Raw genomic sequence first — 20,558 nt, 5'->3', positions numbered from 1 at the left:
GCCAACCCCCTCTGCCACTCTGCGTCACCTGAAGTTTCAGCCTCTGCTGGCCCCTGCGCTCGCTTCTGAGAGTCCGCGTCGCTCGGGTCGAGAAAAGTTGTCGTCATGGGTCAGAGCGGGCCTGATCACCGTACCATCCAACCGGGACGCGACCAGCTGTGGACCATGGATGCGACCCCGATGTCAACCTCGTGCAATCCGAGTGGTCAGGGGGGGATAGCGGGCCCGAGATCTGGCTTCCGGTGCACCGCTCCATGTCGTTGGATCCACCCCGGATGCATGAGGGAGGGTTGTGATGGCTTCCGGGTCCAGAGTGATCCAGTCCCCCTGCTTTATGCTTAGGGCTAAGTCAGCAATCACGTTTCTTTTTGAAGATGCAGTCATCGTCACCGCCAAGGAGGGAAGGACGGACGCCCTATCGTGCAGATGATCGACCATGGCTCTCCTCCCGGGAGAGGGGCTCGGGGTGCTTCTCTCATCGTGCCCTCTGGGACTGGTTGATCATCGAAGCGTTCCACAACCGCAGTTCTTGCGCATCTGAGGTCAATGCTTGTCTGATTGCCCCCATGCCCCCCACAACTGCGGTTGCAGTCCTTCTTTTAATGTTGATACATACCCTCGTCCCTGCCCCTGGCGTTCCTTTCCAAGGCCTCAACCAACCTTCGTCTCGTCTGCTGGGCACGACAGATGCCACTCGTTTCCCAGATTACATCTCCTCTGTGAGTTGAGGTGTTTCCGGTCGTTATGATGGACTTCACGGGTACCGGTGGGGATCTGGAGAAAGAGTTGAGAATCGGAATATCTCCATTGGGAGACGGTGAAAGCATGAGGGAGATTAAGAGAGGACCGAACATGGCCGTTCCACCAACCCCTCCAGCAAAGGACTTGCCTCCACCGCCGGCGCTGTTAAGGCTGGACCCCTCAACTCCTCTGGGTAGCCCATCCGAACCGCCAAATAGACCACTGCCACCGAGACCGACGGCAAAACCGCAAACTCCCAAGGTCCCGCAGCCGTCAAGGTCACCACCATCCAGGCCACAAGCACCGCTCGGTATGAACCCGCCAACTCGGCCGGGGACGGCGGCCAGCCAGACCACAGGGACAACAATCTCTGACAAATATCCCGTGTCGTCAAAGCGGCTCTCCTGGATATCGGATGGCTCGAAAAGACCTATCAAATACGGCCAGGGAAAATACGGCCGTGTCGAGCTGGTACCACAACCGAGCGACGATTCGGATGATCCTCTGGTATGTTCAGGCCCTTGGCCTATCGGAATCGATACTGACGGTTTACAGAACTGGTCTCGATGGAGGAAGGAGCTCAACTTTTACTCGCTGTTGATGATGGTTGCCATGTCCGGCGTTACGAAAACGATGTTTATGACAGTTAATGCCCAGCTCGCTCAGACATACCAAGTTTCTTATACGGCTGTTGCCGCTTTAACTGGCGTTCCCCTTATTCTTTCGGCCTTCTCTGGCATGGCTTGCCTGGTGGCCTCCAGGATATGTGGGAAACGGCCGCTTTACCTAGCCTCTTTGCTGCTTATGTTTATTGGGACGGTCTGGAGTACCAACGTTGCAAGCAGCTACGGTCAGTGCATGGCTGCTAGGATATTCCAGGGGTTGGGTTGGGGTGCTTTTGACACCCTCGTTCTGGGGTCGATCCAGGACACTTACTTTGTAAGAGCAAACCACTCCGTTGTCTAAGTTTCATCGACTGATACCTTTCAGGAACATGAACGTGGCCTTCGCATCGCCATACACTCCATCGTTGCCGTAACGACAACCTGGGGTCCCCCGTTGATCGGCGGCGTCGCTTCTCAGGGCTCGGTCGGCTTCAGCCTGCAACCCACGATCCTAAGCGCCTTCTTTGTCGTTTCGGTACCAGCCATTGCCCTCGGGGCCCCAGAAACGACCTTTGACCGAGCCCTGGCATTCCCAGAAACACCCGCCACGGCCACGAGCCAATTCAAAACTTCCCCGCCGCTCACACCACTCCGCCTTCCATCACTCGAAACCGTTACCGACTATGTCGTCAAGCTCAAGCCCTACGCTTACCGCAGCTCTGCCGATCTCACCATCCTCCTCCAAGCTCCGCGAGCCTTCATCACACCCACATCGGCTCTTCTTGCGATCGTCTCGATCCTCCCTCATGCCTCCCTCTGGGGCCTCGCCGCCTCCATCTCCCTGCTCTTCTCCCCCCTCCCCTTCGCTCTCAACTCAGGAACCATCGGCACCCTCTTCCTCGCCCCATTCCTCCTCTCAGCCGTCGCCGTCGCGCTCCCAGCCCTCACACCGCGCTGGCAAACCCACTTCACCCCGAAAGTCCACATGGCAGCCCTCGCAACGGGCACCGCCCTCGCCTTCATCGGCATCCTCACCTTCGGCCTACACCTCAACGACGCCATGACCCCCCCACAAACCACCACCACAACCCCCGTCACCAACACCAACAACGCCCCCGCCCCCGCCCCCGCCCCCCCAATCTCCGTCTTCGCCCTCGACTACCTCGCCCCGCGCGCCAGCCTCCCCGCCGTCTCCTTCGTGCTCGGCCTGCTCGCCGCCGGCGCCGCCCTCCTCGACGCCACCGCGCCCCCGCTCATCCGCGCCAGCACCGCCTTCACCGGCTCCAGCCTCGCCGCCGCCACCCGCAGCACCGCCGACATGAGCGCCGGCGTCGCCTGCTGGCGCGCGCTCGCCGCGGGGGTGTTTGTCGTCGCCGTGCCGAATGCCGTGTGGTGGTGGGACGGCTTGCGCGGGTTTTGTTTGGGAGTGGGGGTCGTGCAGGTGGTGGTGGCGGCCGTGGTGGGGATGGTGTGGTGGTTGTGGGGGGAGGGGATAAGGCGGTGGGACGGAAGGGTTATGGGGTTGGTGGATCTGGAGGGGTTGAGGAGGGCGGGGAGCTTTTTTGATTTGGATTGAGCGAGAGGGGGGGGATGGGGTTGGTCTTGGGTGTGGTTTGTGATGAGGTTTTGGGCGGGCGTTTATGGGTTCATCGTGGTGTGGTGGGTAACCACTGCTCGACATGGTCGGTATTGGATGGAACTGGACATGGCTGTGTTCGTTCGTTCTTGGAGGGACATGATATGATATGATATGATACCAATGCCATTCTTTTCTACACCCTCCAAAGTTCAACACGATCTCGTTTTGCTTTCTTGGGCTAACCAGCCCTCTAATATGCCCATAACCTGCCCGGTCAACCCCCAAATTCCAGTTTCTCACAGCCGCCAGTGACTCTTCCGTTCAGCCTGCGCCGTCTCTCGTCACAGAAGGCCGGCGGGTAAAATGGAACAAGGTGAGGCTTCTGGAAGCCTACTGCTTCCGACGACGGTAGGCAACGATCCCGGCCCTGGGCCGTGTCGATCAAACGCGGGAAGTTGCCAGAGAGACATCAGGTGAACTAGGAGGCAGTGTAATATCCCGTAGTCAGCCACCGGCTTGGAAAAAGTGCCTGGCACGGGAATATTTGGCTTGATCCTTGCCTTCGGCATTGGCGTTAACTTGACTTGCAGCCCCGAGGGAATGGATGCAGAAGGGCTCATGATAGCGAGCAAGGGGCAAGATGTTAGGAAACAATTCTACTCAATTTCAATACTGCGGCAGACCATGTATGCGATGCCAGGATCACCACCTGCTTCGCTATTTGACCCCCATGTACGCCTAATCCGCGTGTGACGGGAGGGACCACTCAGCGTATTCTCCCTGGTCTCATCATCCCGTTGGTATCTTCACAAAATTGACGCCTATGATCTCCCTCCAAAGTCAAATTATCCACACTATTATCCGTCCATTCAACCCCAAGTTGCGCAGAAAGCCATCCTTAGACCGACAAAGGGACAGCTCGGTCTCCAACATAAAACCCGCTCAGCGTCGCTCAGTGACCGTCCATCGCCGTTTGGAGGCGCTGACGTCCCGAAAGCGGTCCGCGTCATCAGGCGGCCGTGGCGTACCCCACAGTCCGCCGGTCCCGGCGCCGAGTTGCTCCTGCTCGGGTTTCGGCGAACGGCTAGTAGACAGGCCTGATCCACCGCTTGCTGAACGGTCCAAAAGGGTGTTTCCGTTTGTCGCCTGAGGAACACTATTTGGTGCGGGTTTGGGTTCCGGCGCGGGAGCGGGAGCGGATGCTGGAGACTCCGTCGTTGTCGCTTTCTTTCCATGATTCCCAAAGTTAAGGACGGGGCTATCCTCCTCTTCATCCTCGTCTGCAATCGGTGACCACAGCCCGCTGCTCCCGATGCGTGATAGATTTGACGGCCGGGTCGCTGCGAAGGATGTCACACCACTTCCAACTGTGATACCGCCGGTGCTGACGGCGAACGAGAGCCGAGGAACGGACGAATCGTTCTTCAGGCTCTGTCGAAAGCTACCCAGGCCAGCGCTCGCGGGCGTGTTAATCCTACCGGGCCCGTCATTCCATGGGACGCTGTTAACAGACGTGGAAAATGAGGCGTGGCGTCCCCGGATACCGTCCGAGGGGCTTGCCATGGCAGGAGCCCTTGAATTGGTCGGAGTGTCTGTAGGGGATCGTAGGTGCTCGGTATTAGCGAATAGCTTGAGATCGTAGAGCTCGTGGACGGGTAGCGTCGTCTGGGGTCCTTGCAGGGAGCTCGAGTTTTCTGTGCTCGGCTTGCGGACTGCCATCGTGAGAGACGCCATACCGACATCCATCAAGACGGGTTGGTGGGTTATGGCGCCGATCAGGGCATTGCAGCCAGCTCCGTGGGAAACCATAATGACGATGGATTCAACCTCGACGTCCTCATCGTTCGAATCGTCATTGGGTTCGGACCTCACACTTTTGGTCACCGGCCGGGTTGGCCTGTCCGCCGTCGAGTACCAATCAACCAGACTTTGGGCACCGGCACGGAACCGCTTGTGCATGGCTGCCCACTCTTCCGGGAAGGACCCGCCGTCGCCCCAATCCAACAGGCTTCGGGTGGAATGCCATTGGTAGTCAACCATGACGCAGGCATCCCGAGCATGTGAGACGTATCCTGCTGGGATGTTGTTGTTGCTGCTGATAGCATAATGGGGAACGGGCGAGACATAGCCAGGTCGTTCTACTCGGACCGGATGGTCCCTCCGACTACTGGCGCTTGAAGCGGTCGCCGGGGAAGCGGTCGGGGTTGTCATGGATCCAAATTCCTCCCTTTGGCCGTTGCTGAACGGAGAAGCGGAACTCTCCCTGCCCATTGGGCTCCAGAGTTGTCCCTGAGAGCTGGAATGGGTGTGCGAAACAAAGCTTGGGGAATGAGTGTAGTCTTCGCGACGGAGGAGGTCGGCCTTGGCGCTAGCTAGCATCATGACGGACTCGGGCGGTGGGGTGATGAACTCGAAGTAGCTCGGCGAGAGCCATTCTCCGAGGAACGCATCCAGCCGTAGCACGGACTTTCGAATATTAGCAGCGGGACGAATATCTGGAATAACGATTGGCTTGGGTCGGCCGTCTGTGGTGGGAGCCGGAGTAGGAGATGGAGCTGGGGTGGGACTCGGAGACTCGAATGGGGTTGGATCCTGGGCAAGGCCCGCGCTGATGGCGATCGAGGTTTGGATACATCGGAGAAAAGGCGAGCTGTGCAGCGCAACCTCGTATCTTTTGCGTTTCCGCTTTACCGAGGGATCGGTATTGTGATTTCCGGCACGCTCATCGTCTTGGACTCTTCTTTCCTTTATTATCGATGCGATTCTGGCACCCAAGCTCTTTGCTTGCTGCCAGCCACTGTAGGTCAGAGGCGGGTCGTAAGGTGTCGGGGACGTGAGATGCCATTGTTTGTCGGCGGCATCCAGTCGATAACCGTGTCTGAAAACTTGTCAGAACCACTAGGTGGGAACAATGATTTGCGACTCGTGGAGTTGCTCACCTGACGACAAAAAGGTACGCTGGAGGGCGCCCCATCGTAGCTCTTCCGCCGTACAGAAGTCTATAGCCGATGGATGGGGAAAGGAAAGAAAACCCAAAAGAAAAACGGATTCTCGGGCTCGAGTCTAGACGGAGACTGTCAGAGTTGTAAAATCCGAGTCGCGTCACAGTAGCACAGGAAGTTGAGCTGGCCGGGGGTGATGAGGATCCTCCAAGGTCGTTGCGATGTGCAGTTCTTTTGCGTTGGTTGCGACAGGTCGGAGGTTTGATCGACAAGGATAGGATCGAAGATATGGGCGCCTATTTAGGAGCTCTTAAATCATGAATCATGAACAATGGAAAAGTGGCCAACAGAGCATCGGATGATCAAGTCACGCGCCCATCGGGGCAGGTCGATGCTTTCGCGGCCGCTTGCGTTGGTAACGGGCGCAGCGCGGGGGATGGCGGGGGAAGCTGCTGATGCAGCAGGGGTTCCAACGCGCCGCTTGAGAATTGCCATGGTTTAAGCAGTCATCTCCACTGCAGGTGGGCCCACTCCCCCCACCGTCGAGGTCTGTCTCTCTCCGGATCCGGGCTGTCGGCGTCGGTTTCTTTCCAGCTTCTTCTCCCGGAGTTATCATCAGATAGTCACGTAGCTGATTTGTTGGTAAGTTGAAGTCCTTTTTGATTTTGCAGGCGCAGCGGTTCCTCCATTTCTCGAAATATATCTCAGGTTTCTCAGGTTTGCTCGGTTCCGTCCGTTCCGCTGAGCTACCTTCATCACCAACCGACCTTACGATTATGTGTGACACCATCAGCCCATGGAAAGTTAGGACGATGATGTGGTTTTGTACTACCAATGGTCATCACATCGTCAGCACTTAATTTGCTTGTTTTGGTCTAGGCTGGTTGACAGAACACAATCCGGTTCCCAGCTCATGTCTTTCGATGGTTGCAGACTGTCACATGCTCGCCTCATGCGGGCCTGCATGGATGCTTCTTCAGCGGGGAACGGGCCGGAGGGGCCAATGGGTCTGTGTCAGAAAAAGAATTGCCGATCCGCCTCAATTCCTGGGATCGCCCAGGGACTGCTTATGTAACCACTCAAGCCCCATCTCCTCCTGTCCCAGCGCAACGGCTGCGCCTGACAGGACCGAGTTAACCCCTGTGTCGATGACAAACCACAACTCACCAAACCAACTCGCGAATTGGCCGTTACAATCGATGGAGAGCAGCAACCCCAGGTGACGCCTTCGATTCCCAAACCAAGAAGCCATTCTTTCTCCCCACTCTTGCGATCACCAAGATGAAGTTCTCGGGCCTCCTCGGCCTCCCGGCGTTGCTGGCCACTGCGCTCCTGGCGCCCGCGGCGCTCGTCGGAGCCGAACACACGAGCAACTGGGCAGTGCTGGTGTGCACCTCGCGATTCTGGTTCAACTACCGCCATTTGGCGAACGTCTTGTCCATGTACCGCACCGTCAAGCGGCTCGGTATCCCCGACTCGCAGATCATCCTCATGCTCCCCGACGACATGGCCTGCAACCCACGCAACGCGTTTCCCGGGACGGTGTATTCGAACGCCGACCGCGCCGTCGATTTATATGGCGACAACATCGAGGTGGACTATAGGGGATATGAAGTGACGGTGGAGAACTTTATCCGGCTGTTGACGGACCGTGTTGGGGAGGAGATGCCGCGCAGCAAGAGGCTGTTGACGGACGACCGAAGCAATATCCTGGTGTACATGACGGGCCACGGTGGGAACGAGTTTCTCAAGTTTCAGGATGCCGAGGAGATTGGTGCGTTCGATCTTGCCGACGCGTTCGAGCAGATGTGGGAAAAGAAGAGGTAAGTCGCAAACACCCTTCCGTCTCGGCGCACTGGATGGCTGACCCCAGCAGATACAACGAGATCCTATTCATGATCGACACTTGCCAGGCCAACACCATGTACAGCAAGCTCTACTCGCCCAACATTATCGCCACCGGCTCCTCCGAGCTCGACCAATCGTCATACTCGCACCACGCCGACAACGACATCGGAGTCGCCGTCATCGACCGCTACACATACTACAACCTCGAGTTCCTCGAGACCGAGGTGCGCGATACGAGCAGCAAGAAGACGGTCGGCGACTTGTTCGACAGCTACACGTACGAGAAGATCCACTCGCACGCGGGCGTCCGCTACGACCTGTTCCGCGGCGGTGCCGACGCAGCGCGGAAGCGGCTCGTGACGGACTTCTTTGGAAATGTGCAGAACGTCGAGGTTGACGCGGCTAAGAACACGACGGCTCTGGACGAGGATATACTCTCGCTCAGCAGGACCATCGCGGCCCTGAACCGCAAAGCGGAGGAAGAGGAGGCTGCCCTTAAGAAGAATGCCAGTGGGGAGGCCGAGACGACGCACGTCAGGCAGAAGAAGGTACAGTTCGCGAAGCCCCTGACGGATGAGAACTGGTGGACCAAGAAGATTCTCGGGGCCGCCGCGGTTGCGGGGTGTACGGTTCTTTGGGGGTTGAGTTCCCTTCTCGAAGGGCCGGGGAAGTGAGGGTTCATAATGGATGGTTTGCATTTCAAGAAATAATCACATACAAATATTACTAAACTCCCTAGAGACGCTGGCTGTAGTGACACACCACCTGTCCTTGGGACCACAACCTGAGGGGGGTACTACCCGAGCTTGGAGACGTACGCATGAGCGCCGAACCCAACGTATAAAGTGACCAACTTGTAAATGTAGGCTAAACATGATATTGCCAGCCTTGACAAAATCCAAGAACGAAACCGAGATATCAAGTCGATCATGGGGTTGAACTGTCTATGAACTGGCTTGAGGGTTAGGGTTAACTACCTTCCATCGACCTTGTCTTGGTGTGGAACTGGTCCTTTTCTTTCAACACCATTTCCTGCGATTGCATCGACAACTGAGATACCAACTCTCACATCAAAAAAAATAAAAACATGCACCGAGTTCTGCGCCATAATTTCATTGAACCACATTTACCCATGCACGATAATAACCACCCATAATGAGTACGATAACTTCAAAACCCAACAAACAAAAAGTGAGTGATGCTTCTTTACTTCGTCCCACTCGGAGTACCTTCCCAACACAACCCCCCTCTCATTATTTGGCAGCTGAATTGGGCATCTCCGAGTGGAAATGTGGCTTCCACAGGCCTTCTTTGACGAAATGGCCTATATCCATCATCAACCCTTCGATATTGGATCCAGCTCCATCGATGACCATAGCAGCAGCTGCCCTCTCTTTGTGCAATTAACTAACAAGAAAACTACCAGTATCTCCCCCTTCGGGAAATCACTGTCAACTCACGGCCACTGGTCAAGCGGGCGATACAATTCTCATGCGATGGTGACCTCGCCGTCACTGCCGACGATTCTGTCCATGTCTTTGTCCCAGAGTTCCCCGACTTGTCAAGGCGCCGAGAAAGGCTGAAGGCCCGCGTAAATGGTCAGCAATTCAGCGCCGACGATACCTCCTCGGATGAGGAAGAAGACGAGAATGGGGGCCCGAGAAATTACAACCATCAAGCCCTCCGCGCTCAGTACTCCGAGGGTAGCAAGCACATGCCTGTATCCTTCCCGCCTTTAGACCCGCGCGTCAATCGAGAGCTCTTCATGGCCCAAGACATTCGCTTCCCCTACGAAGGGGCGGCTGACGCCGATGTTGTGGATGCCGACAGCAACGACGACTCTGCGGGCTCCGACGGTGCCTACGACTCGGAGGATGAAGACGACCAGGGCACCGGTTTGGGTTCCAACCGGCCCTACGGCGCTGGTTATGGGCCCATTACCGGAGTTGGAAGCAGCATGAATCACGTCGTGGGCATCGGCTGGTCTCCGTCCGGCCTAGGTGTCAATCGCCGCCCCATTCTAGCCGTTTTGACGGGTTCGGGGACGCTCACCATGTTCGGAGATGGCAGTGAGTTCGCTAACATTTTACCGCGCGCCAACGAGGGAATGCTCCAGCGCCGCGAACTCAACTCGTGGGTTGTCCTTTGGGGCGTCGGTGAACGCTTGATCGTTCCCGGCCAGCAGACCGATATCAGCGAGTATCTCCGCGGCTTCGCATGGGCCCGTGAGGTTGCGCCTGGGCAAGCCCTACTTGCGACCATCAACGACTTGAACGAGGTGGCTATCATCAGTGTACAGTGTGCTTTCGTGACGGACGACACCAACTCCAGGGGGGACTTCTCATTCCGGACAGAACCGCGAGAGAACGTGGTTTGGTTGGTGCGTGAGATCGCACGCTTCAAAGCGGAAGGGCCTCATAAAACAACCAACGTGAGTTGCCCGTTATTAGCCACATGTTGATATGTTAACACGTCCTAATCAGCCATTGGACCCTGACTATGTCCCCTTCGGTACCTCGTTTGGTCTGAGATGGGGTCCTTGGCTCCAAACTAATGAGTCCCGGACCTGTGCGCTCTCCTTTATTGACCGAGGCTACGTCGGCTTCCGGAGTATCACAATCAAGGAGCCATGGGTTCGAGGTGAGCTTCCAAGCCTGGAAATCGGGAGCGACGACATCTATGGCATGTGTGTGCACCTTTCCGTCGACGCATTTGTAGAGTTCGAGGATGCTGTAAGCTGCTACCTGCCTGGGTGACGAACGTTCGGCTTCAATGCTAACAACACAAACTTGTAGATATGGACGCAAGGTCCCGTCAGCTCTTGCAGGGGGCTGATTGCCACTGGATTCGACTTGAAGCAGTTCGAAGTAAACCTCCTCGGGGGGCCGCGCCACCAAACGGAGAAACACAGCGTTTGGGACTGCGGCACCGTTTATCGAGAGGACGCAGAGCATGCGTCCCAAAATCCTATCGCCGGTATGGACTGAGTTCTGCTGAGGTCTTCGGGTCTTCGCTAATGTCTACAGACCTTGTCATCCATCCCCCTAATCTTGCCAACCCAACCCCGACTCCGCTTTACACACTCATCCGCTTGTCTGCCACGGCCACCACTCATGATTGGTATCAGACAAATGTTCCTGCTTACAATGATCCCGCAGTAGACCCGCGCCCGCAATGGGTACGAACTATTGCGCAGAAACTCGAAGTCCGAGTTCCCGTCGACATGCACCTGACACGCAACTACGACGACAGTGGATCAGAGGGCTCTGGTTCGGGGTCTGAGGAAGAAGACGACGAACTAGACATGGATGGCGACCTTGACTCCCTTGGTGATGAAGAGGACATTGTTGATAGTGCCGAGCCCACGGTCCTCGAAATTCCCGAGATCCACCCCCACCGCTACCGCCTCCACGGCTTGACCCTCTCCCCAGGGGGCGGTGTCGCCGCGGTCCTCGCTAGCAACCACAGCACACAACGCCCCGAGCGCGGCGGTTGGCACACGGTGAGGTCTAATGTGCTGTTCGGGCACAAACCCCGGCGTCAACACCAAACCACCGCAGTATTGCATCCCGACTACGACCTTCCAATCGACCCGCAGGTGATGAACATGAAGATGGACAACCACACCCCAGCGGCGAATCCCGACCACTACAACCGCCTAACAACCGAAGCAAAACTCTTCGAGAACCTCTACGGCGGCGGCCCGGAGGTACCCGGCGTGCACTACCACCCCATCACCAACCCAACCACCAACCCAACCACCACCAGCACCACCACCACTTCCCCCTCCTCCCCCTCCCCACCCTCCAACGCCACCGACCGCCTCCGCGCCCTCTTCACGCCAGCGCTAGCCACGCAAAAGTGCGACCTGTGCGGCACGCCCGTGGACCGGCGGCGGGGCGGGCTCAGCGGGTGCCGGCACGGCCACTTCTTCGGGACGTGTGCGACGTCCGGGCTCGCCGTGCAGACGCCCGGGGCCACGCGCAGCTGCGGCGCGTGCGGCCTGCGCACGATGCGCGCCGAGGTGCTCGTCGCCAAGATGCCCGAGGCGGAGCGGCGGGAGGAGGTGAGAAGGTTGGTCGGGGAGGGGGTCTGTGGTGCGTGCGGGGGTAAGTTTTTGAGTTGATTTTGTGGTTTTGTTGTGGTTGGCGGACTGGGCTTTGGGTTTATGGATATGGGGGAGGGGGCTGCTATACGGAACGGCTCTCTTGTTTAGATGGGCAGACATCAAAGCCCTGCCTGTCCGCTACCCCTGAGCTCTATGTAGTCTATGTTACATGTCTTGCCGAGCCTCCCCGCGGTTTAATGGACTCTAGAACAGGAACTGCAAAGCGACGACATGAACCGGAGAAAAGGACAGTAAATGCCTCAAATCTAATGCAGAATATAAACCCAAAACTCCTCCCGCTCTCTTCGGCATGCGAAATCCTTTGCAGAACGAGGTATCCGTGACACAAAATCCCGAACCCCACCGTCAGAGTAAAACCACACGTGAATCAACAGCGCAACCACGCAAGTCTATCAGCGCACAACCCCCACCGACACCTAACACCCCCGCTCAGTTGAAAGCCTTATTCATAGCCTGGTGCGCCAGCTCCACACCCAAGAACGTCGCCGCATTCGCGGGCACCGCCCTCGCCAGCGCGGGCCCAAAGCCAGGGAAGAAGGCCTTGTACCCGCCCTTCGCATACAGCCCCTTGACAACCCCACCGATCGTGACATTCTCCTCGGCGGTCTGCAGCCTGCTCTTGACGGTATCGATGGGGAAGACGGGGATCCACATGGCAACACCGGCAGCGGCACCGGCACAGGTGACGGCGGGCAGGCTGAGCTTGCCGCTGGCCTCGCCGGTGACGGGGTCGCGCGGGGTGAGCATGCGCTTGATGTACTCGTAGGCGGCGAAGTAGGCGGCGGAGCCGGGCCCGTCGCGCGCCAGCGTCGCCGCCGACCCGCGGAACACGGACCGCACGCCGCCCTGCCGGTACAGCTGCCGCACCACGTCCATGCCGCCGGCGTACTTGGGCTTCTCGCCGGGGGCCAGCTTCTTCTGGCCCTGGACCTGCAGGATCACCTTGACGCGCTCGAAGGGCGCCGTGATGGCCGTCATGGGCACGGCGGAGAAGAAGCCCGCGGCGGAGATCTGCGCGATGGAGAGCGAGCCGTCGGGCGCGACGGTGCTGGTCGAGCGGACGATGCTCTTGCCGAGGTCGTAGCCCCAGAAGGAGACGGCGACTGCATGGCGGAGGAGAGCGTTAGCGGGGGAGGGGGGTGGTGGTTTGGGGGAGGGAATAGGGTGGTGGTGGACATACACATGGGGGTGACGCCGACTAGCGGGGCGGAGACACCGGCGTACAAGCCCCGGCGGAGACCGTCCTTGGCCACGCTCTTCCTAACGACGTCCATGGCGCTCGAGTAGACGCCCTTCTCAGCTGTTTGTAGGCGCACCTTGACCAGGTCGAAGGGGTGGCCGACCACGACGGCGCAAATGCCGCCAAAGCCGCCCGCGACAAAAGACCGGAGCTGCGCAAGGCCTGCCGACGCTACTACCTTGGTCTCGGCCTTGATCTCAGCCTTGAGTTCCTCCTTGCTTTCCGGGATGTGGGGCAGCTTCTCGGAGACGGCGTTCGGGAGGGACGACTGCAGCTTTTGGTTGACCGCCCCGGCGGCGGTCCCGGATTGTGATGGTGACGAAGTCATTGCGACGGTGCTGTGACGGTTTGTGCTAAGGCGGAATCCCAACGACGGACGATCGTCCCCTTCTTTCCTTCTTTCCCCTTGCCCCTCGCTTCTCGATGTCGCGTGTAGCCGAGGTGTGCTTGTATACAACAGTATTCAGGTGTGCTCAAATGTTTGGCTGATATTCGTCGTTACAAAGACAGTTGTATGGTGGAAAAAGAGGTAACTGTAGGGGCAAGAGAAGTCGACTTGGATTGGAACTGTTTTGTCTAAGAAAGTACAGTAACTGTAGGCGCTTTGCCTCGGAGTTTGGGCGATGTCGGTGGGGTTTTGAGACTCTCGGCCCGTCGCAAATGTTCAGCCACGAACGTCGCCCCTCCGGACTTGGAACCTCGGCAAAAAGGAAAACCAGCCCCGCCTTCGCTTGCGGGAGGAATTCTGCCCCCGAACCAAGAACGACTTCTTTTAACTACTACCACACGACCCCTCGTGGTCATGAATAAATCGCGCTCTTCTTTTCCATCGACCTCTCGAGAGAACTCCCCTTGCCTGTTAGCTCGCGTGGCCAACTGATGATTCGCCACTCAGTTGCCCCTCCACGCCCTCGTGTCCATCACCCCATCTATCCTGTCGCTCCACACACAAAACCAAAACGGTGAACCTCCTCCTCGCCCCAGGCGTTGAATGTTGAATGGGGGATTCTGGGCATCATAGAGTACAGTCCTATGACCTATTACAAGTGTCGTGTCATTCTACCCATCCACCCATCCAGCCGCTCCGGACGAAAGCATCTGCATCGGACGGGCGGGTGATGAGCGTGTCCGGGGTCCCGCGCCAGCTTACTGGTGTAAAAGCGGCAGTATCCGTAAAATAAGGTATGGGCGCCAAGACGGAGTGCCCCTGGTGATTTGCATGTGAATGCGCTATTTTGGAGAATGGGAAGACGGCATTTGCCAGAACCGAACTCGACACAAGTACGAAGTATTCGTACTGTACTTCGTTTGTTGCACCCTAACCCTTTCCCAGGGATATTCCATGTTGTTCGCGTTGTGATAACGAGGTCGAGACCAACAAGAGTCTTGCGGTTCCACAAGCCTTTAACTAGATAGTCTGAGACTTGTAACAACAGCATCTCCAGCTTAAAAAGTCCGAGAAAGATCAGCAGTGGAAGGTGCGAAATTGCAACATCATGTGCTAATTAGATCGGGCCGCAGTATGGCGAAGTCCAGGAGAGGCGCTCATAATGAGCGGAAGCTAGGTAGCTTATAGATACCATCAGCTCCTAGATAGATACGGTAACAAGAAACAGAAGAACTGGCTGCGTATGTTCCCGAGTTCGACCGTTAATATCAACAGTTCAAATCATCCAAGATCTGCCCACAAATCCCCCAACCACCAAACCACGACAGATGCGATGCCAGCTACCCAGACAACCAATACCACACCAATTAATTGTACACCCCCTATCCCAAACCAACCAACCCTCCCCGCTCAAAAAATACTAGTACTGTGCGCCGGCCGATGCCCCTGCGACAGCGGGCTGCGGCCGACACCACACCAACAGCTGGAATCGCCCTCGCGCTCCACCTGCAGGGTGGCATCGATGCCGTGCTGGAGCAGATAACTGCGCACGCGATCCCGCACATCGTCCACGTCCGCGCCCCGCGCCGCGACGACATGCATCACGCCCAGCAGCTTGTTGGCGGGCGGCCTCTCGCCGGCGGTGCGGTCGTCGAGCCAGAACTTGGGCGCCGCGTAGCCGGCGACGCCGCGCAGGCCCGTGATGCCGGACAGCGTGTCGCGCAGGCTGTACTCGAGCTCGGGCGGCACGGTGAGCAGCAGCCGCCGCGCGGACGATTTCACGAGGGGTAGGGCCGAGAGCAGGATGAGCACGGCGATGAGGAAGGACGCGAGCGGGTCCCACCCGGACCACTTCCAGAAGTGGGTGAGCACGGTCGAGGCGATGACGGCCGCGCTGCCCAGCGTGTCGGCGAGCACGTGCAGGTAGATGCCGTACATGTTTTCGTTGTCGTGCGAGTGCGAGTGTGAGTGCCCGCCGTGGGAATGCCCGTGCTTCTCGTCGTGCGAATGGTCGTGGTCGTGGTCGTGGTCGTGGTCGTGATCGTGGGAATGCTCGTGGCCACCATGAGCGTGGCCGTTGCACCCACCATGGGAGTGACCATGGTCGTCATGACTATGCCCGTGGTGGTGGTGGCCAAATGCCATCATGCCCACCAAGTTTACCAACAGTCCTAGCGTGCTGACCACAAACAGCTCTCCCAGCCTCTTGGTCTCCCTGCCCTCATATATCCGCTCGCACGCCTCCGTCATGATCTCCACACTGATGAGTATCAAAAACACCCCGTTCCCAAAACCACTCAGGGTCTCAATCTTCCCGAACCCATACGGAAACCTCTCACTCGGAGGCCACTTGCTGGCAACGGCTGCAAATAACCCGACCCCAAGAGCCACGCAGTCAAAAAACATGTGTACACTGTCACTCAGAAGGCCGAGTGAGTCCGTCACATAACCGTAAAACGCCTGTACCATCATAAACGCAAAATTCAAGCTGCACGACGAACGGTTAGCCAAACATCCCTCCGCCGTGTTCCGTGATACAACCGGTCACAAACCTCATAAAGTAGAATATCCTCCGCGAGTCCTTATTGGATACCACCGCATGCAACAACGGCCAACTCGGTGTGCACTGTAGTAAGAGCCCCGTAAATTTTGACCGCGGCCCCGAATGGTCGTGGTGGTGGTGGTGCGAGTGCGAATCTGAATGTGAATGGGACCTCGACCGTGCGGCAGCAGGCGGTTCGTAGACACCGGCCGCGTCGAAGCTGGCGTCTGTGGGCGACAGCAACGACTTGCCACCGGGTGTTGACTCCATCCTCCAATGCCCGTTCGGCCCTGATGGTGGGGGGACGTTGATCGGCATGGGGACGTTCGAGTTCGCTCGGAACGGCGTGTGGTTGCTGTCATGGTGGTGATGGCTCCGGGTATGGGATTGCGCCCCTTTCGCCCGGGAGTCTTTACGGCTCCGTGACGGACTTAGAGAGGTCAGGGATGATGTGTGAGAGTGCGAGTGGGAGTGTGAATGGGAGTGCGAGTGGGAGCCTCCGCCGTCCGGGCCATGATGATGGTGTTGGTGGAGCACCGAAGCCGGTAGAACATATGAGGAAGCCATTATGACCCGTCGCGAGAAAGCTCGGGAGGAGAACTATTCAGAGGGAATAATAGCCAGGGCTCGGGGCCTGGGTTCGTGGGCTGTAGGAGTGTCGGCACTCCTGCTCTAGTCGAATCACCTATCGGAGGTCATCGGTGGGCTTCGGAGGGCTTGTTGGACGCAGTCGGGGCAGGTAATCGCTCCGTATTGCTCGATGTCTGTCGGTGGAATGCGCGACCGATTCAACGTCCTAATTAACAACGACGCAAGTATTAGCGATGACATTCCGACCGCCGAACGCCAACAAGAGCGCAACAAGACTTACCCAGATAACGCTAAGAAGTCTCGAAAATCGCAAATTATCACCAATCGACGGTCAGTCCCATGGATCTGGGTCTTCGATGTTTCTCTGGGGCGCAGTTGGGGAGAGACGGCGCAGTCGTTTCGAGTTGGTGGTTCAGATTGCTGATGTTTAGTCGTCAAGAAGCGATGCCAACACCGCCCGCTGTGGGCCAGGCTTTCGCAAGGTTGTTCAACTTGTCCCCTCCCTCCTCTTTGATCATCCCCTGTCGCGGTCACTGTCCGCCGCTTTCCCCCTTCTGACCCCCTGAAGCTGGTGGAGAAGGCTGCGCGACCTGCAGATGAATTTCCGATTTTAATTGGCTGTATGCACGAGATCTGGACCGGGCCCTTGTCACCCCGGAATGACCTGAACGCCAAACCCAAAGATGCAGCCCGATAAGCCGCTTTAATATGGGCCCGAGATTAGCTGGCCACCATCAGAACCACCACAACTTTCATCCGAAGCTAACTCGGACGAGGCTGATGTATCAACTCTCTCAACTACAAGGCTGAACGGGATGAAAGGGGTTCGTAATACCGTCAAGGCCACTTAATACCAACCTCCCAAGTCTTTATTTGCGAACCCCGCGGATGAAGTGTTTTCTGATGCCACGTTGCTAAATTCGAATTCATCAAAACCGACCGCGAAAACGGGTTGTGGGTATGCAAGATGATTGCTTTACTAATTTACTCCCTTCTTTTTTGCGCCTTTGGTTCAGCCGTGTTTGTTGCGTACCTCTTACTCAGTTTCACAAAGTATGCGGGGCCTGAGCCTGGCTCGCCAAAGGAACCCGTCTCTGTCCATGTTCTTGTTCTCGGCGACATCGGCCGTAGTCCGCGCATGACATACCATGCCCTGAGCATAGCCAAACATGGAGGGAAAGTGAACTTGATTGGGTATCTCGGTATGTGACTTTCAGCAATGAGCAAATGGTGAAGACTAGATTGGCTAACGTGACACAGAAACCTCCCCTCACCCTGATGTTGTCAACAACTCCAACATCACCCTCACCCCACTCCCCACTCCTCCACGCAGGCCGCCGTCTGTCCCCTTCATTCTATTCGCACCCTGGAAGGTCCTGTATCAGGTCTACCACCTCATCTACCTCCTCGGCCGCACCCTCCCGCCAACCCAATGGATCCTTGTACAGAACCCGCCAACCATCCCCACCCTCGCCATCGCCAGCTTGATCTGCCGCCTCCGAAACAGTAAGCTAATCATCGACTGGCACAACTATGGCTGGACCATCCTCGCGGGCACCCGAGGTGCAAACCACCCCCTCGTCGCCCTCTCTAAGCTCTACGAATGTTACTTCGGCCGCCTGGGTCACCTTCACCTGACCGTAACCCACGCCATGGCGCGCCAGCTCCGCGAGCCGCCCTACTCCATCACCGAGCCCATGCTACCGGTGCACGACCGGCCGGCAGCCATCTTCCAACCCATCACCTCCCCCTCCACCAGGGAAGAAACCCTCACCCGGATCCTCTCACCCCCAGAACGGGACCTCATCCCCGCCATCCTCTCCGGCGCGACCCGGCTCATCGTAAGCAGCACAAGCTGGACGCCCGACGAAGATTTCTCGCTCCTCCTCGACGCCCTCGTCGAATACGCCACCACCACCACCACCACCACCACCACCACATCCCCCACAGCAGCAGCACCACCCCCCCTCCTCGCAATAATAACCGGCAAAGGCCCCCAAAAGTCCCACTACCTCTCCCGAATCGCCGCCCTCACCCACGCCGGACGCTTACCCAACGTACGCATCACCACGGCCTTCCTGCCCTTCACCGACTACGCGGCGCTGCTGGCGTGCGCCGACCTCGGCGTATGCCTGCACCGCAGCAGCTCGGGCGTCGACCTGCCCATGAAGGTGGTTGATATGTTTGGTGCGGGTTTGCCCGTCGCGGCGTATGCCGGGTATGAGAGCTTTGGGGAGCTGGTGCGGGAGGGGGAGAATGGGGTGGGGTTTGGCGCGGCGGGGGAGTTGGCGGGGGTTTTGGTGAGGTTGTTCGCGGGGGTTGGTGGTGGTGGTGATGGTGGGAAGGGTGGGAGGGGGGAAGGGAGTGGGAAAACGGAGTTGGAGTGGTTGAGGGAGGGGGCTGTGAGGGAGGGGAGGAGGAGGTGGGATGAGGAGTGGGATTCGAAGGTGGGGATGGTTTTGGGGTTGGTGTCGTGAGGTTGTGGTGGGAGGGCGGCAGTTTGCTGTATAGATATCGGGGGGTTAGGTCCCCGTTTCGTTGTGGCTAATTATCTGGTTTCCTCTCGGTATCTACTGGCCATAAATACCATGGAATTCACCCTTGCCATGCTTCTTGCTTCCCATCGTCATCAGGACAGACGGATATACAGCCTCCCGTTGGTCTCCCCTCGCAATTACTTATCCCCGCTGTTCAATTTGCTTCCATTGCCCCCTCGGGACTACCCTTAATCCTCCCCCAAGCTCTCCCGCACACACTTCCGACACCGCCTCCTGAAGTCCTTGTTCTTCCCCTCCCGCTCCTCGCGCAGCAACCTCGCGGCCTCGACATTCGCGGGGCTCTCGTCATTAGGGTCCTCAAACAGGCTGATGACACTCAGCAAGATGGTCTCGGGCGTCTGCACGGGGCTCCACCGCTCGCTGGCCGCCTCATAACCGTACTTGTCCTCCTCGGGCGGGTGCAGGATGCTGATGCACAGTTCCCCATTGGCGTAGATGTTTGGGTGGAACGGGATTGGTGCTTGGAAGACCATCTTGGGGGGCATGAGTGGGTACGTCGGCGGAAAGGTGAGGTGTGCGCGGAAGTTGCCTCCTGCGAGGGGGATGGTGTTAGCGGCAGGCTCGCGCAATTCGAAGGGAGAGTGGAATGGGGAAATGCATACCGCCGTAGTATTTGCAATCATCGTTAATCATTAGCATCACTTCCCACTGGAAGATATTGTTGTCGTTGACCAGGCCACACGAGATGCCAGGGAGGTCCGTGGCGGCCTGCATTTCCTTCAGCTGCCGACTCAGCAGGGCACCGGCAGCCGCTGAGCTTGTCGTCGAGCTGGTCATGATTGATCGCAATGCGATTATCCTTTCCTATCTGGTGCAGAGGCCCTCTTCCTTTGCTTCGCCGAGGGCACGTGGTTAGTCCGGTGTTGGGAGAAGAAACCGTGACGCGAAGGCAAGAGTGGTCCGGTTGCCTAACGTCGTGGGCCGCTAACTGCAGGACCGGGTCCGAAGCAGATTCGGTTTCGTGGACGCAATGAGCTGGTGGCGAAGTCAAAGATGCCCGAAGTGTCGTGCGAGCCGCCAAAGCGGGGCGGGTCAAAGCGGCAGGCGGCGCGGGGCAGCTCGCGGCGATCGGGGTTCCGGAAAGTGGGGCCGATCGCATTCCGCAAGCCGCAAAACTCTCAAAATGAATGGATGTCGGCATGGTTGACGATCTACAAACCGTCTACACACCGTACCAACCCATGTTTTCAGGGAGTGATCCAGGAGGTTATACGCGTTTGACTGGATAACAATATGAAAACAATACTTGGTTTAGCCTCAGAGAGTTGCGGCGAATCAATTGTTATTTTATTGATATTTCTAAATATAATTACCCCCATTCCTAATTTGATACACCATCACACACGAAGAATTTTCTTACGGGTCGCGTTTTCCTCCCCCATGAACCACTCATTC

General features: G+C 57.6%; 7 protein-coding genes across 7 annotated transcripts; 3 read left to right on the top strand and 4 right to left on the bottom strand.

Moving 5' to 3' along the window:
- The first annotated feature begins 482 nt into the window (after positions 1-482).
- B0H64DRAFT_189555 (uncharacterized protein) lies at positions 483-3,135 on the top strand. Its single transcript, XM_062799041.1, has 3 exons — positions 483-1,248; positions 1,297-1,680; positions 1,732-3,135. The coding sequence occupies exons 1-3, from the start codon at positions 745-747 to the stop codon at positions 2,920-2,922; spliced, it is 2,079 nt and encodes a 692-aa protein (XP_062658046.1). The 5' UTR covers positions 483-744; the 3' UTR covers positions 2,923-3,135.
- Positions 3,136-3,706: 571 nt separating this feature from the next.
- On the bottom strand, positions 3,707-6,066 carry B0H64DRAFT_189546 (uncharacterized protein). The gene is made up of 2 exons (XM_062799040.1): positions 5,865-6,066; positions 3,707-5,803 (listed from the first exon to the last, which is right to left on the bottom strand). The coding sequence occupies exons 1-2, from the start codon at positions 5,897-5,899 to the stop codon at positions 3,868-3,870; spliced, it is 1,971 nt and encodes a 656-aa protein (XP_062658045.1). The 5' UTR covers positions 5,900-6,066; the 3' UTR covers positions 3,707-3,867.
- A 1,082-nt stretch (positions 6,067-7,148) lies between these two features.
- On the top strand, positions 7,149-11,841 carry B0H64DRAFT_443605 (gpi-anchor transamidase-like protein; the record flags this gene model as incomplete). Its single annotated transcript, XM_062806724.1, has 6 exons — positions 7,149-7,690; positions 7,744-8,329; positions 9,142-10,146; positions 10,199-10,447; positions 10,511-10,691; positions 10,742-11,841. 6 exons carry the CDS (start codon positions 7,149-7,151, stop codon positions 11,839-11,841), a joined length of 3,663 nt encoding a protein of 1,220 aa, XP_062658044.1.
- A 216-nt stretch (positions 11,842-12,057) lies between these two features.
- B0H64DRAFT_189511 (mitochondrial carrier domain-containing protein) lies at positions 12,058-13,536 on the bottom strand. The gene is made up of 2 exons (XM_062799038.1): positions 13,025-13,536; positions 12,058-12,947 (listed from the first exon to the last, which is right to left on the bottom strand). The coding sequence occupies exons 1-2, from the start codon at positions 13,410-13,412 to the stop codon at positions 12,274-12,276; spliced, it is 1,062 nt and encodes a 353-aa protein (XP_062658043.1). The 5' UTR covers positions 13,413-13,536; the 3' UTR covers positions 12,058-12,273.
- Positions 13,537-14,882: 1,346 nt separating this feature from the next.
- Positions 14,883-16,581, bottom strand: B0H64DRAFT_375306 (cation efflux family-domain-containing protein; the record flags this gene model as incomplete). The annotated part of the gene is made up of 2 exons (XM_062802407.1): positions 14,883-15,960; positions 16,025-16,581. The coding sequence occupies 2 exons, from the start codon at positions 16,579-16,581 to the stop codon at positions 14,883-14,885; spliced, it is 1,635 nt and encodes a 544-aa protein (XP_062658042.1).
- A 991-nt stretch (positions 16,582-17,572) lies between these two features.
- Positions 17,573-19,082, top strand: B0H64DRAFT_375305 (glycosyl transferases group 1-domain-containing protein; the record flags this gene model as incomplete). The annotated part of the gene is made up of 2 exons (XM_062802406.1): positions 17,573-17,807; positions 17,866-19,082. 2 exons carry the CDS (start codon positions 17,573-17,575, stop codon positions 19,080-19,082), a joined length of 1,452 nt encoding a protein of 483 aa, XP_062658041.1.
- Positions 18,950-20,163, bottom strand: B0H64DRAFT_361993 (ubiquitin-conjugating enzyme/RWD-like protein). The gene is made up of 2 exons (XM_062801756.1): positions 19,766-20,163; positions 18,950-19,695 (listed from the first exon to the last, which is right to left on the bottom strand). Exons 1-2 carry the CDS (start codon positions 19,938-19,940, stop codon positions 19,331-19,333), a joined length of 540 nt encoding a protein of 179 aa, XP_062658040.1. The 5' UTR covers positions 19,941-20,163; the 3' UTR covers positions 18,950-19,330.
- Between the last annotated feature and the right edge of the window lie 395 nt (positions 20,164-20,558).

This window comes from Chaetomium fimeti (genome assembly GCF_033439085.1).
Source record: "Chaetomium fimeti strain CBS 168.71 chromosome Unknown B0H64scaffold_5, whole genome shotgun sequence".
In the NCBI taxonomy this organism is placed as follows: Eukaryota; Fungi; Ascomycota; class Sordariomycetes; order Sordariales; family Chaetomiaceae; genus Chaetomium; species Chaetomium fimeti.
Note: the sequence above shows the minus strand (reverse complement) of the source record. Positions and strands in the feature narration are given on the sequence as shown.

Coding starts and splice junctions, on each gene's coding strand:
- B0H64DRAFT_361993 (XM_062801756.1), bottom strand. CDS start 19,940: ATGACCAGCTCGACGACAAGCTCAGCGGCTGCCGGTGCCCTGCTGAGT. Junction 19,696..19,765: donor TGATTGCAAATACTACGGCG/GTATGCATTTCC, acceptor TCCCCCTCGCAG/GAGGCAACTTCCGCGCACAC.
- B0H64DRAFT_189555 (XM_062799041.1), top strand. CDS start 745: ATGATGGACTTCACGGGTACCGGTGGGGATCTGGAGAAAGAGTTGAGA. Junction 1,249..1,296: donor ACGATTCGGATGATCCTCTG/GTATGTTCAGGC, acceptor GACGGTTTACAG/AACTGGTCTCGATGGAGGAA. Junction 1,681..1,731: donor CGATCCAGGACACTTACTTT/GTAAGAGCAAAC, acceptor GATACCTTTCAG/GAACATGAACGTGGCCTTCG.
- B0H64DRAFT_189511 (XM_062799038.1), bottom strand. CDS start 13,412: ATGACTTCGTCACCATCACAATCCGGGACCGCCGCCGGGGCGGTCAAC. Junction 12,948..13,024: donor AGTCGGCGTCACCCCCATGT/GTATGTCCACCA, acceptor TCCGCCATGCAG/TCGCCGTCTCCTTCTGGGGC.
- B0H64DRAFT_189546 (XM_062799040.1), bottom strand. CDS start 5,899: ATGGGGCGCCCTCCAGCGTACCTTTTTGTCGTCAG. Junction 5,804..5,864: donor GCGTACCTTTTTGTCGTCAG/GTGAGCAACTCC, acceptor ACAAGTTTTCAG/ACACGGTTATCGACTGGATG.